This window comes from Neolamprologus multifasciatus, chromosome 14 (genome assembly GCF_963576455.1).
Source record: "Neolamprologus multifasciatus chromosome 14, fNeoMul1.2, whole genome shotgun sequence".
Classification (NCBI taxonomy): domain Eukaryota; kingdom Metazoa; phylum Chordata; class Actinopteri; order Cichliformes; family Cichlidae; genus Neolamprologus; species Neolamprologus multifasciatus.
Window position 1 is genome coordinate 10562847 of NC_140452.1, and position 14162 is coordinate 10577008.

Consider the following 14162-nt stretch of genomic DNA (forward strand, 5'->3'; position numbering starts at 1 on the left):
TAAAAATGTGGAAAACTACGACTACACAATTACTGAGCAGCATGATAACCGCCATTAAGGAGGATTTATAACACTTATATTTATGGCATTTACATTGTGTTGTACTAATACAGCAACTAACAGTGTACAATGTCTATCTTAATTATGAGGTTTTTAAACCATAATGTTTAAATAATTGCTGGAATGGAAGCAGGAATACAGAGATTAATTGGGGTGGGCGGGGGGCAAATAAATATTCTGTTTTAAGACTCTCTGCCATTTGCTTTTTAGCCACAGTGGACACTTTTACTTTTTGCAGCTCAACCATTACATTGAATTGAAGCGATTCTAAAATTTGTGAAATATGTATCACAATTTATGTGACACACACATATGAAAGCTTTATTTGTAATCATTTTATTCAGAAGTGTATTTTATTGGCACAAAAGTGTTTTTTCTTGTACCCAGTGTCCAACAGTCCTTTAAAACAACCATAAGTGCAGCTTCAACAATGCATCCAAAACTGTTCAACTGTGTAACAGCAAATAAACAATAGATTAAAAAACAACAACAACCAAACAATATATATTACTGTGAAACATTACAAGAACACCTCTGAGCTGTCTACCAGTAGAGGGAAGCCCTGGTCTTTCAGTCAAAGCTGTTCACTAACACAAGTCTGTAATGCTCCCCCCCCCCCCCTCCCTTTCCTTGAATCTGAGTTTAAAAAGACTTGTTATTACCTATGATTTGTTGCTACTTATCTGTATTTTCCATCAGTTGTGCAAACTCACTGACTTTAAAAAGTATTCGTTTAGTTCTCAAAACTTAGAAAGACCCATAAGGCTCTGAAGAATTTCTTTTGTGAGGCACAGAATCACTGTGTGCTCTTGACAGTGTGCCGAGGAAGACCTACGCATGACCTGATATTATGACCTCTGGTTACGTGAGCTTCAAATAGTTTGGACTTTACGCTTGCAGAGCAGCAAATCCATCTGCAGCTATATTTGCTGTGGAAACAGTGAGAACCAGTGATAATGAGTACATTGAGTAAATTTTAAAACAGACAGAAAGAAATGATTACTTTAAACCATTCTGATTAATGAGATGTTTCTGATTTGACCAAATAAAAACAATCTTTTTATTAATTTAAAAAATAGATGATTTAGATGATTTTTATAGGTAAGAAAATGAATCTAAATACCTAACCCAGCTTGTAACTACAGTGTTTTTTAATATAGTAGTATTTAGTTATTCTTTAAATGAAATAAATTTGTGTCCTAAGATCTTTTTGCTTTGAGCATTTCCTGTGAATTACACATGACAAGCAAAGCGTTATTAGAACTTCAGAGCAGTAGAGCCTGTCTATCCATCATCTCCCTGGGAAAACAATCCTGCTCTTTACTGTGCATGCAGGAATGTGAAACAGGCTGGTTGATATACTTGGAAGCACTGTCTGTGTACACTGCGGTGAGCAAAGGTATTATTCAGAGATCCTTGGCACTCAAGCAGCAGGGCATCTCCAAAATGTCACATACATCCAATCCTGCTTTTCCTACCTCATATAGTGAATTTCAGCACTGTTTTATGATGGGTTATGACCTACTTAGACACTCATATCTGAATAGTATGCAGTCAGGATTGGTCATGTGAGTTTACACAAGTTCCAACATTAATGAAGAGCAGAATCTGAACCTCAACTCTCTACTCTTGCTGGTTCATTTGTTCCATGAGACATTCGGTTAAATCCAACCAAATTCAAAGAGTCTCCCACAGACAGCAATGACCACATCATTCAGCCAGCTGGGAATGCGCAGGCACATTCACAATTTCTACTTCCTTTGACTCACTGGCACCAGCCTGAACTTCGAGCCTGAGCTCTGACAACATTCATCTCTGGTGACTCAGATTTTAACCTCTTGAAACCTGATTCTTTCTGAGACACTGAGTATCTCTGTTGACTTAGTATTTATTATTAATTTACTATTTATATTTCAAAATGAAGTTTGATTTGTAAAAGCAGATCCCTGAGTGAGCCCAGTGTAGGAACAGGGCTGTATAAGATCTCTGTATAAAGCTGGCAGGAGTTAAACAGCCTTGCACAGTGTACTAAAGCCAGCACAGTGTGCAAAGGCAAAGGCCTCTATCCATCTGCAGGAACTGGCCAGAAAGAGCATTTCGCCTTTGGGGGGCTGGCTGCCAGATGCCCCACTCCTCCTCTGCCTCCTCCTCCTCCACCATGTCCACTGCAGCAGTGTCCGCTGTACACTCCAGGATCCCTGGGGCTTTAGGGCTCCAATCACAGATGCAAGCTTCCCCGGCTCTCGCTGCCCTTGCTTGTGCATCAACTTTCCTGCTGCCTCCTTCTCTCTCCCTGCAAATGTGGCTCACAATTGCAAAGGCTTGCACTCCAAAGGGGCCCAGCAATGGCTCCACCCCTTCACTCTTGAGGATTCAGACTGCAGCGATGTTGGAACTCTTGACCATACTCATGGATCCATTTGTTTGCCACTGGAACACAAAGATAGACACAAATAATGTGAAATTATATCTTCTACAGAAAAAAAACATTATCACTAAAGTTGTTTTAATTTTTAATTTATTTATTTTTTGCTGTTGAATATTTTCAACTTGTACTTGGAGTCATTGTACTTGGAAAGTGTAGCCTGGAGGTTAATATCTGACGATATATATGGCTGCTAAAAACAACACCTTCACTAAATACTTCTGCAGCTGCTTTTCAATGATTAATATCTTTCTGTCAGCTTAACTGAGTCCTGAACACACGTGTGATGGCCTGGTTCCAGGAATCAGCAGATGTTTAGATTTCTAAGTGTCTGAACTGCTCTCTGCCACATCTCTAAATGCCTAATGGGGTACAGATGTGCACCAGCATATCAGGAGAGCTGAATGCTGGATAAGCGATGGTGACTGATTTGCTAGTTTCCATATTTACGCTACTTTTTCACAGCTCTGTCATATCATAATGAACCTGAGTCTTACCCCATTTGTCTCCAATAAGTACGGGGCAGCCAGCATGCAGTGTGTCGTCGTTTCCTTCACCATTTCTGTGCAGGTTCCACCAGAAGATAGCAGCTTTCTGTGACGTGAAAAACAAAACAAATCATTTTGAGTATCTTAAAAAAAAGAAGTGTGGTTTAAACTATGGTCAGTAACTATCAGTTATTTTAAGTACTCAATAATAAGTTCTATAGTCTTAATTTTTGGTCTATATAATATTATTAAGTTAACAAGTTTAAAAAGTGGGTATTTTATTGCGTAAGTATTTCATTTTTACTTAAAAAAAAAAAAAAAAAAGCACACTGGATTCTGCTATGTTGTGCGAGGCAATTTGCTGACATGGTCCACTTGTCCCTTAAACAGGAAGTCTGCAAGTCAATACAGTTGCAGGAGGACGATATTACATCCTAGAGGTCAGTAAATGGTTTATTGTGTCTAAAAATGCTTTAAACCGTGCTTGGCATTCACAGTAACCACAGCAAACCAAATTTAAAACCTGTGGTAGATTTGGACTAACACGTTAGACCATGTCTCCCCACGGCCATAATTAAAACACCAAAGGGGGAAAATTTATTTTCAAAGAGCATTTTTCAAAGACTTCCAGAGAGTTTAAGAATCAATGCCAAGGTGTTGGCATCTGAACACCTTGGCATTGAATATGCTGGCATTGTGGCCTAGTATTTTACTTTTTATGGTGGTGTTTCTTTTAATTTGTCACCAATGTGTATGACTTCTCTTTCTTACTTTTTTTTTTTTTTTTTGGTCACTTTATCTTTTTCTGAAGTTTGGACAAGAAGTTCTAATAAAAAGAAAGGTGAAAGTAAACCCCAGGAATGGCCTGTTAAACTTTCCACTGCAGCTCATTTATCAACCAGAAAAACATACCAAAAACCAAAAGATAAAAAAACCCTCCACTGACTTTGCAAAGTAAAGTAGTAGTGAAATAAAGTAGTAAATTCATATCAAGGCTATTGTTTCTGTGATCTGACATTTAGTATTTTGACACCAAACTTATTTAAATGTGTAAAAGGGAAAAATATGAAATAAAAATAACAGATACTAAGATATTTGCAGTGTATTTACCTCCACAACAGGAACGCTGAAGTTGGCGTAAATGAACGCTGTAGACCCACCTGCCTCCACGGGGCTGAGCTGTGGAAAAGGACATTCCTTCAGAGCTGTGTCTTGTGTTTACGTGCTCATGTTATGAAAAGCCGCTCTGTCTGCTGCAGTGTTTGAAAACTCATTCTTTTTCAATCACCACCCAGTTTTACTTTTATTGTAAGGACAAAAGCACTCAGCAGAAGGACAAATCGGTTACATGAATACAAATAAAAGTTCAAATAAATGTGTTCTCCCACCAAATATTTCCTGAAGCCACCGCATCAGGACAGATAAGAAGGTGACTGTGAGAGTTTGTTTCAAGTTTGTTGCGTGGCAGAATATCCCTAAAGTGTAAATGTAGTTACTGTTGTCAGTTTCTCAGGCTTGCTGTCCAAGTTGGCCAGGTTCTCCAAATGTGTTTATTTTTAATTTAGACTTTTGGACAGCTGAAAAAGAACTGCCAAAGAACTTTTAGCTACGGGGTCAAATAGGGTCAATATATGGTTCGACTTTACTCACATATATCATAAATGTAGCCACCCGATTCCCAGTTTTCAACTTGAACACGGGGCTTGAAGGTGACTGTTTTTACAGAAATGCAAACAGACATTATAAAGGCAATTAAAATATCCACGATCACCATGTAAATAAGCGCTAATCAACTAACGCAACAAACTTACAGTAGCATGGTCAAAATGAGGTTCATAATGGCCACCAATCCCATAATTCACCACTTGGAGGTACTCGCCGTATGGATGCTTCACATTCAGACCTGTGAGCAGTGAGATCCTCTGGTCCAACTTCCCAACAATAGACTGTGCTGAGCCCTTCAGCCATGCACTAGCAATAAAAGATATTGATTAATAAAATGATACTGTGACTGAAAAGAAATACCAGGTGCATGTAGTAGTAAACTTGCAGCAGATGTTTTTATTGTTATGGCAGTAGTAGAGTAACAAGGTGTTGTTTGTACCTCTTACTGATCCGATAGTCTGCTGTTGCTTGTTTCTCTCCAGCTGCCACTACAGACCTTCTCAGCTTGTTAGCAAAGACAGAAAAAAGTATCTTAATTTTGCGAATGTTACAGCAGCCAAACTTTAATGCATCTAAGGATGGGTTTCCATTAATCCTTCCTTCTTTTTAGGGCTTCGGAGGAAAGTGAAGCACATCCTGAGAAAAAAGCACCGCAAATATATTTGTGTAAACCGCAGAGCTTCTCCAGTTTTCATGATTGTTTTCCAATTTTCCAACAGGTATACATAAACATTTCCATGCTGAGAATCAGTAGTGAAATATTTAACTCAATATATACAGTTCAAACAATTAATCACCAAGAAAACCTATAAAGCTATTTGTTAACAGACTTGTATTCTGGGATCTAGCAACAGCAAGCTGAAAACCATGCTCCATTCCACTCTTTGCTCCAAACTAAGACCATACCAGGGGCCTGTTTTCAATCAGCCCACAAGCTGACATAATGATGAAATAAGTACAGGGGTTTCCATCTGAGCAAGAGATGGAAAACCCACTGAACAATGCCAAAACCTCACAGAAACTATAGGGGCAGCAAATGTGTTATCCCACCAAATATTTCCTGCATCAGAAGACTGAAGAGTTCTCAGGACGATCCACTGCAGTAAAGTTTCACTTTACTCATTGGATATTAAGACTCAGCTATCGTGGACTGAACATTTATCGGCCCCAGCTCTGTTGGTTTATTTGGACAGTTTGAGGAATTCAGCCAAGTTTTCGTAGTAATGTATTCCTCTTTTCCTTAAGCTTTGCTAAACGTTTGGAAGCACGCCAACTCTTCCGCTATATGATCCCTCCAGAATCTTCCCAGTAGGAAGAGTCTGGCTTAGACCCCAGCAGTCAGAGGCCTTTTGTAACACACCTACACATGGTCTAGATTCAAGGCTCGTCTTTGCAAAATTAAAGAATGATCAGCAAAAAGCACTAAAATTAATAGTACTCATTATGACCTACATTTCTATTCACAGCATTTTATATACATCTATATTAAGATATTAGATTCCCTCTACTTATGCATTAATTAAGTGTACCAAAATTTAAAAACTAAATGTATTAACTGTTTATAACAATTCAGCATTTGATGTTTTTCACCATCAAGAAACATGACTTAAAAGTTTACTCTGAATCTTTATCTGTTATAAATAAAAGCTCCAAAGACCGAAAGATGTGTTTCGTTAAAGAAAAAATTTGTCAAATGATAATGTTTGTTAGTGACACACACATATACATATATATTGATTTGGTCTATTAGAACATCTATTATGTGCTTCAGTTTAGCAGTCCCACACCTTAATGTGACTTTGCAAAGGAAAAAAGTGTTCATTTTGCAGATTTATGTTTTGTGAGTCCCATGTGGGAAACCCCCTCCCTTTGTTGACAAGATTCTCCAAAAGTTTGGATTACAAAACCATTCAACAATCTGACGGAATCAACTAAAACACAAGACTTTAAGACACTGTTTGTTTGTTTTTTAATTCCCAAAAATCTAACGTATTGAAGACGCATGGGTTGTTTGACCACATGCGATGAGCACTCACTCCTGGCTGGGCGAGGCTCCTGATGTCTTCAGCCTCTGTGTCAGTGACAAAGTCATGGTAGAGGACCACATACGGCTGCAGGCTCACCACCTCCCGTTTTGCAGGCATCAGTATCAGTGCAGGATTGTTGTTGGTGAAGTAGTCACAGAAGAGTTGGGGATTTGCAAAATGCCTGCGCTATAAGAAGCAACAACCATATGAAGTCTATTAACAAGATCAAAACATGGATATCCATCTACAGTTACTCATATAATGGATCTTGTCACCACATAAAAGCTTAAAAACAAAGACGACATTTAGAGTTTTTGCGGTGCTTTTTAAAGCCAAGAAAACATTTTACAGACCTAAAAATGTAGAAATTAAATGAAGTTGTGAGAGTATGCTAGGAGCGAAGCTTTATGACTTCAGATCGGCACTTTGGTCAAGACTTACATTTGTAAACCAATGTATCTCACATGACATCTACATACACTGATGTAAATATTTAAATTGTAGTCCATGTAAAAATGAAAAAAAAAACATCCTCTTAAATAATGTGTATCCTGAAACACTGAACATCCAGTGACATAAAACCCTGTAACTCAATGCTACATTACTGTATATGCATTTGAAAAGTTTGATGTGTTCCTGTCCTGATCTGCTCCTCATTATTGCAATACCTGAGAGCCTCGAGTCCGGCAGAGTCTCTCATAAGTGTCCCTGGTCCTTAAAAAACTGGAGGAGGGTCTCGTCAACCCAGTGCCTCCGGGTGGACCAGCAGCAACCAGGAGCTTCTCGTATTTCTTAACATTCTGCAAAACTCTTCCATTCATTGGATCTGAGAAAGAAAATGTGTAAACAGTCTGAGAGAGGGATGACAGTTCACTGAGAAAAAGGGTTTTAAGAGCCTTACTGTGATGCAGTAACTCCTGAGATAGACTCAGAGCGTAGGAGACGTTTCCTGTCTGAGACAAGAAAAGGAATTCAGAGAAATCTAAATCATCAATCATGCAAATTTCCTCAGTCTGTCTGTTTACTTACTTTAAAGTGAGAAAAGGCAAGGTGATCCAAAGCATCCTCCAAAGTGCCTTCATTTTCAGGGCTCCACTCCTCTCCTGCTCCCCTGAAAAGGCGTGCAGACTCCTCCAACCACTGCACTGAGTGATAATAGTCTTCTTGTTCATAGGCCACCTGGGTACAATAACACCAAAAAAACACAAGTACTTCACAATTTAAACAGAGTCTGTCTAGAACCGAAGAGCTGAATACTGCATCCATGTCAGCCAGAATTTGTGAGGTTTTGTGGTTGCAGGGATGATTTCAGTAAGGATCACACTAACAACTGTAAGACCAGCCAGAGTCAGAGTCAGCAGCCAGAGTCAGACAGTTTCTCATATCAGGATAGTCAGCTGGGTCTTAGGGTTTACTCTTCTGTGTGTCCTGTGATGCCTTGTACCGCCTCAATTCTTCTATATGTGCTTCTCGTTAATTGCTTTCCTTTGTTCTTGTTCCACACCTTTATGGCTATTTTTGCTTTTGTTGTCTCTCCCTCACCTTCACCCTATTGTCGGCCCATCTGTTCACCCACCTGTGTTTATTCCTTGTGCTCTTCCACTTTCAGTTTTTGTTTAGTCCCCCCTTTTATCCTGTGTGTATCATGTAGCAGCTTATGTTCTACAGCTGCCATCAAGGCCCAGTTTCAGAAACCTTTCGCAGCACACTGACACCTGGAATCAAATCTCTGATAAACACACATAACCAAAATAAACAAATTCCTTCTTTGTTCTTTCAAAAACTGACTTTGTCTTTTGAATTTCTCTTTCCCTTGGGTTTCATGATTTTAGAGAAGCTCTGCAAAATCTGAAGTGGTGTCAGCTGAAAGATATAATTGGGAAAATAATCTAGGTTGCAGAGTTAATAAAGTAAACCTAATAGACCTCTGCAGCCTGATTCTCATCAGTGCCTAAAGCAAGTAGATAAAAAAACAATCTGGACATTTCTGTAACCGAATATGGGCGGTAGATTTGCATTACATGTAGGCATGTCTTCCACAGACTGTGTCCCTGCATCACATTTTCATGTATGATGTCGAAATATAAAACTGGAGTACAGCATTTTTAGATTTTGAATGTCACAAACACTAAAGGTCTCCTTTACTTAGGTTCAAAGCAGTTTAGCAGTTGACCTGACTTGATGAAGTAGGTGCTGACTAAAGGGCTGACAGCACCCACACTGAAAGTGGGTTGTAAGAGACTCCTCCCGTCACAGATTACATCCACAACCACAGCTCCATGTGTGCTATTTAACCCCCACCAACACACACAGAAGCCCACCAACTAATCATGCTGAGTTAATCCACCACAGGTTTACACCCACATTTCACTCTTTAATTTAAGATCAGTTGGTCTTAACAGAAATAACCTAAAGAGCAATAAATGTGTAAAAATACTCAGCTGATGAGGTAATGAGCCTGAGGGAAGCGTCAGCTGGCAATTACCTTAAAGGGCTCTAAACTTCTCCCCACTAAAACTGAAACACTCAAACTTGTGTTAAAAATGTTGCTGGTTTTGAAGATCAGTTAAAAAACTACACGAAAGCACATGCAGGTAGCTCTGTTATAGAGAAAACCCTAAAACTAAGCATCTCTGCTGACTGACCGCCTCACATAATTTCAGCCCTGGCACAAGTGAAGACAAGCTTCTGCAGCATGACTTAATGTCTTTTCCATACAAGAGTATGTCTCTCCCACACAGTGCCCTACCCTTACACATCACCACTGCATGAAAACAGTGGAATTTATTGTGAGGAAAATCTCCTTTTTTTCCCCTTCTATAGAATATTATATTCATCTGCGCATGAAAAGAATTCCCAGGGACACAATGGGAAGAATCCTTTTTAAGAAATACAGAGTTGGCACAAATACTGGAGTACTCTACACCGCTTTCATTTTATGCTTCGTCACATTTTATTTGAACACATTTATTTCACAGCTATAATTTACTGTTGAAAAGAAAACAATAATCTTGCATTGTTAAAGATTAAAGCATGGTTCCAAACTTTTCTTTTTTGTGACACTACAATAAAAGTTTCTAGTTCCCTTTCAGCTTTTTATATTTTTTATTTCATATGATTATCCATTTAAATTACACTAGAGCTTTTTAGCATTATAAGGAAATATAGCTGCTTCAAGTGATGGGTGGTGCAGCCAACACATACAGCTGAAGCTAACAGCTGCCTGTTTAGATGTCATCTCTACTAAATCAAGTCACTGAACCTTCTCTCTTGACTTTGTTTCTGGTATTGTTTTTGGAGGATTTTACTGCAGTAATCGGACAAATAATATGGCCTGCTCTGTGGTTAACTGCACTAACAGCCTGCCAAGAGGTTTGTGCACCACTTTTATGGTTTTCTCAGTGTTTGCACTAACTGAAAGTTAAGTGCAATGCCCCTTTACAGTCCACAGATAATTTAACTAGCTCAAAAAACCCAATACGGAGATGGTCAAAATGCCAGACTCAAAGCTTTAAACATCAACCCGCCAACCTTTGAATGATGTCATTGTGGCTTTATCCATCTTTTATGTAGGCTTAGGTTGTTATTAGATTCACTGATGAATGGTTTGCCTTTCAGGCAATTTGGTAAAAATTACTTTTTAATCTAAAGGACTCTTCTCACTGTTGAGGTCTGGGAAGCGCTTCCGCTCCCTTAAGGCCAAAACAGAGAGAATGAGGAGGAGCTTCTTCCCCCAGGCTATTCGGGCCCTGAACCAGGTGTAGGACTGGACCCTCCCACACATAACATCACCACACGCACCACCACACATTTCCTATAATTTATAATCTTTATAATCTCTTTCTGCTATTTGCACATTTTTCTACTGTAAATTCCTAAGTTAATTTGTAAATTTTGTAGTAACCTGTAAATTGTAAATACTGTAAAACTTTTTTTCTGTCATTTAATGGTCGGGCATTGTACAGCTACAAGCATTTCACCCCCATGTTATACTGTGTATGGTTGTGTGTGTGTGACAAATAAAATTTGAATTTGAATTTGAATTTAAAGTGTAAAACTTAGACAAATAAGACAAAATTGTGAAAACGTATTTGTGTAGCAGTAGAAGATTGTCTTTCCCAACACATTAAGCATAGGAGGAGAACATACATGGCATCGGCCATCACATGACCAAACCTTGGGCTGGGAGCCAAACGTAAAAAAAAGCTACATAGTAAAACAGCACCGTTATTTTTGTTACTTAAATTTTCCGAATATTTCTGTTCTTTTACATGAAGGATTGTGTTTTTTCCAAAGTACATAATTTTTTCAGTACCTTCCCAACCAGAAAGCAGTCATCACCAGAGAGTTGGACAGATACTGCAGGCATGTAGACATCCACAGACTCGCCATTAGTGACTCTCTGGAAACGACCCCTTACAAGGCTGGAAACTTGCAGAGCATATACATCCTGCAGCCTCATTAACCCCTTAGCAGCCCCTTGGAGGTCTTCCAGATTGGGGAGATCGGCCTCTTCCTCCTCGTAACTGGACCTGAGGGCTGGACAGCAGAGGGGCAAAAAGGTGAATGGGGAGGGGTTGGGTGGTGACAGTAGAGGGGGGGTGGATGCTTAAATATCACCACCAGATGTGTCTTTGAAGAAGGCAGTGGGGCAACCTTGTAGGTTCTCGAGGGCTTCATTGCTGTAGACGACATTCAGCCACTCTGAATGAAGACGTTTGATCAAAGTAAAAGCCACCAGAGGGTTGGCCATTGTGACCGCTGGGCCTTTGTAAAGTTCTGTGTGCAGGTCGGATACTTTGGCATAAAAACTGTGTGAAGATACAGAATTATTAAACAGGGTCTTCAGACTGGAAACAATAAAAACTCAATAATTAAAATGGCATTTTATGCACAAAACATTATTTTCACCAGAAGAAAAATTAGAAGCAATTCTACAAAAAAAACCCAAACAAAACTATTGAGTTATTTGTATAAATTAGCGGGAAGTGAGTTTTGTAACAGTGATCCTGCACACAACATTGTGAAATAAAGCCACGAAAACCTAGTCTATTTTTTCTGCATTTTTAATGACATACATAAGGTTTATGCAGTTCATTATATGATCATCTCACTATCAAACCTCACATCTGCAACGCTTGTTCTATTACTATTTACTATGTGTGTGTGTGCAGTGTCTCCCGGGTTATGATATAATCACCACCTCTGGAAAACTCGAACAAACCGAGATAACAATACCTATGGGGGTTTCTTTTAATTCTGTATTACCTCAAAATCAGAGTAAGTGTGATATTTTCCAAGATACACATCGTTTAAATCCTTTACAATCAGATCTGTTTCCAGTGTTTCACCATTACTCACCGTTTGATGTCTTCAAGTCTGTCCAACTCGTGGTCAATGTAAGTTCTCAGGTAATCGATCAGTTTCCGTTCAACTCTGACCGCCTCCTTTACGTTCAGCAGCGATGTATACATTTCCCCTCTAACGACACTCAGGAAGCCCGAGAGAAAGCAAACAAGAACACAAAACTTCATCTCCGAAAGTGAGCTGTCCGCTCTCTTCCTCGGCAGATTCACCAGTTCTAATTGCGTCTCTCAGTTTTGCTGAACAGCACCGCTGAGCTTCAGCATTTGGAGCACGCTCTCAGCTGATCTGAGATCAGCCTTCGCCCTCTGTTCATCATATCATACATACAGCCTGGATTCATTCAGAACAATTAGTTTGCGCTCATGTGCTCACCAAAATAACCTGATTTATGGGGTTTCGCGGATGCTGATGAAATGAGTTCAGTTTTTGCAAATAATGCGATGTAATATATTTGCAATATTTTGTTTAGTTTTACTTTGAAGTCAATTTTCTAAAATGTGAAAATCAAAGACAAATCATCTGCTCTTCAAAAACTGAGTTTGGAATCACAGCGACCTCTGCAGGACAAAGCTCTGCACAACAACCAAGCTGCAGCAGCGAAGTGCCACAGCAAGGATCCCTAAAAGACGTACAGCGCCTACCTGGTGGTGATTTTTGATCAGTACAGTGGTGGGAGGAGGAGGAGGCCAGGAAACTAACAGTGAGGATGGATTAGATAAGGAAGTGTCAAAAGCAGAAGATGGCATGGAATATAATCTGTGCAATCTAGGCTAAAAAAATGACTGATGAGAAGGAACTCAGTGATGAGGAGAATGGCTATGTTGAGGCTGCTGTCACTCAAAGAAGGGAAAATCCCCACCTGAGAATTAAGTTTGGCTTTCAGCTAAAAATGTGATCAGGATGATCACAGAACCAAAAACACTATGACGTATCCTGGACTGATGACATCAATTACTGCTTTGGCCTATTCTTGACTGAGTCCAATAGTGTTAATTGCGATGAAAGTGGAGGGGAAACAGACTTATAAAGACAACTGAAAGCAAGTAAATCAGAAAGACATCAAAGCATACATGACTGTTTTTATTCTGAGCAGTGTGTACCTTTCCAGAAATGAATCTACCAGCAGTGTACAGTATGGGATGCAAAGTCATTTCAGAAATTTTATTAACACAACAAATAGTGATAAAATATTTATTGTTATAATTTCTCTAAAAAAAGAAAACAACAGGTCACCTGCCTAAAAAGATCATCAAAGAGGGAAAACACAATGGGTTTCAAAATTTCCAAGCAAATCTCACAGTAGATTTTAGAACTGATCCTGTGTTTACAAGTATGCATATTTATTTATTTTATCTCTGTTGTCCTCTATAATAAAATTATTTCCCATTTGTTTTGTTTTTTTTTTTTTTGGGGGGGGGGATTCTTTTAAGGTGAGATTATGTGCCGAAAATATGTATCAAACATGCTAAATTATTATTATTTTTTGATTAAGTTTGACATTGCTGTAAACGATCTATTTAAATATTTAGCCTGCAGTTAAAAATGAGTTAAACCAAACCAGAACAAACTCAAATGTATTTAATTCATTGTAAGGACAATTTTAGTCTTGTATAAAGATTTTCTTTTATTATTAATATGAAGATATTTTCAGATTGATAAGAAACAGTATTATTATATGCATTGAAATGTTCTGCATCCAAATACTGTTGCAAGGATTTATTTATAATACTGACAATATAAGATTTTAAATATGTGATTACTAAATGTCAAACTTATCAATAAATCCTTAGATTAAAAGGTCAAAGCATTATGGTTCGCAAATTTCAGATTAAAACTGCAGAAAATATTCACAAAGTACAGCATTTTAAAACAGAGTGCAGTTTAAGATGATTTAATGATAATACTAACCAAAGTGTTGATGAATAAAACTGAGATGATAAAGGCATTTTATTACAATTTAGTAGAATTTCCTTTTAGTATAAAGTGACATATTTTAATAGTGCAGTTATTTTTTAACAAAACAAGTATTTTCTGAGATTCACTCTAAACTCCAACAACTATTGTAGGTCAGAGATCTAATGGAGCTGTCAAACATTGATCAGTGCAAATATCACACTTTTAGTCAAACAT

General features: G+C 38.4%; 1 protein-coding gene across 2 annotated transcripts; it reads right to left on the bottom strand.

Moving 5' to 3' along the window:
- Positions 1 to 206: 206 nt before the first annotated feature.
- Positions 207 to 13681, bottom strand: p4ha3 (prolyl 4-hydroxylase, alpha polypeptide III). 2 transcript variants are annotated; one of them, XM_085184458.1, is made up of 13 exons: positions 12027 to 13681; positions 11322 to 11476; positions 10981 to 11204; positions 7695 to 7844; positions 7567 to 7618; positions 7334 to 7491; positions 6675 to 6851; positions 5078 to 5142; positions 4785 to 4944; positions 4624 to 4686; positions 4084 to 4152; positions 2983 to 3079; positions 207 to 2490 (listed from the first exon to the last, which is right to left on the bottom strand). In XM_085184458.1, exons 1-13 carry the CDS (start codon positions 12197 to 12199, stop codon positions 2420 to 2422), a joined length of 1614 nt encoding a protein of 537 aa, XP_085040584.1. In that variant the 5' UTR covers positions 12200 to 13681; the 3' UTR covers positions 207 to 2419. The 2 variants fall into 2 exon arrangements, with proteins under 2 accessions (XP_085040584.1, XP_085040583.1); XM_085184457.1 differs by having other exon boundaries at positions 7334 to 7618.
- Between the last annotated feature and the right edge of the window lie 481 nt (positions 13682 to 14162).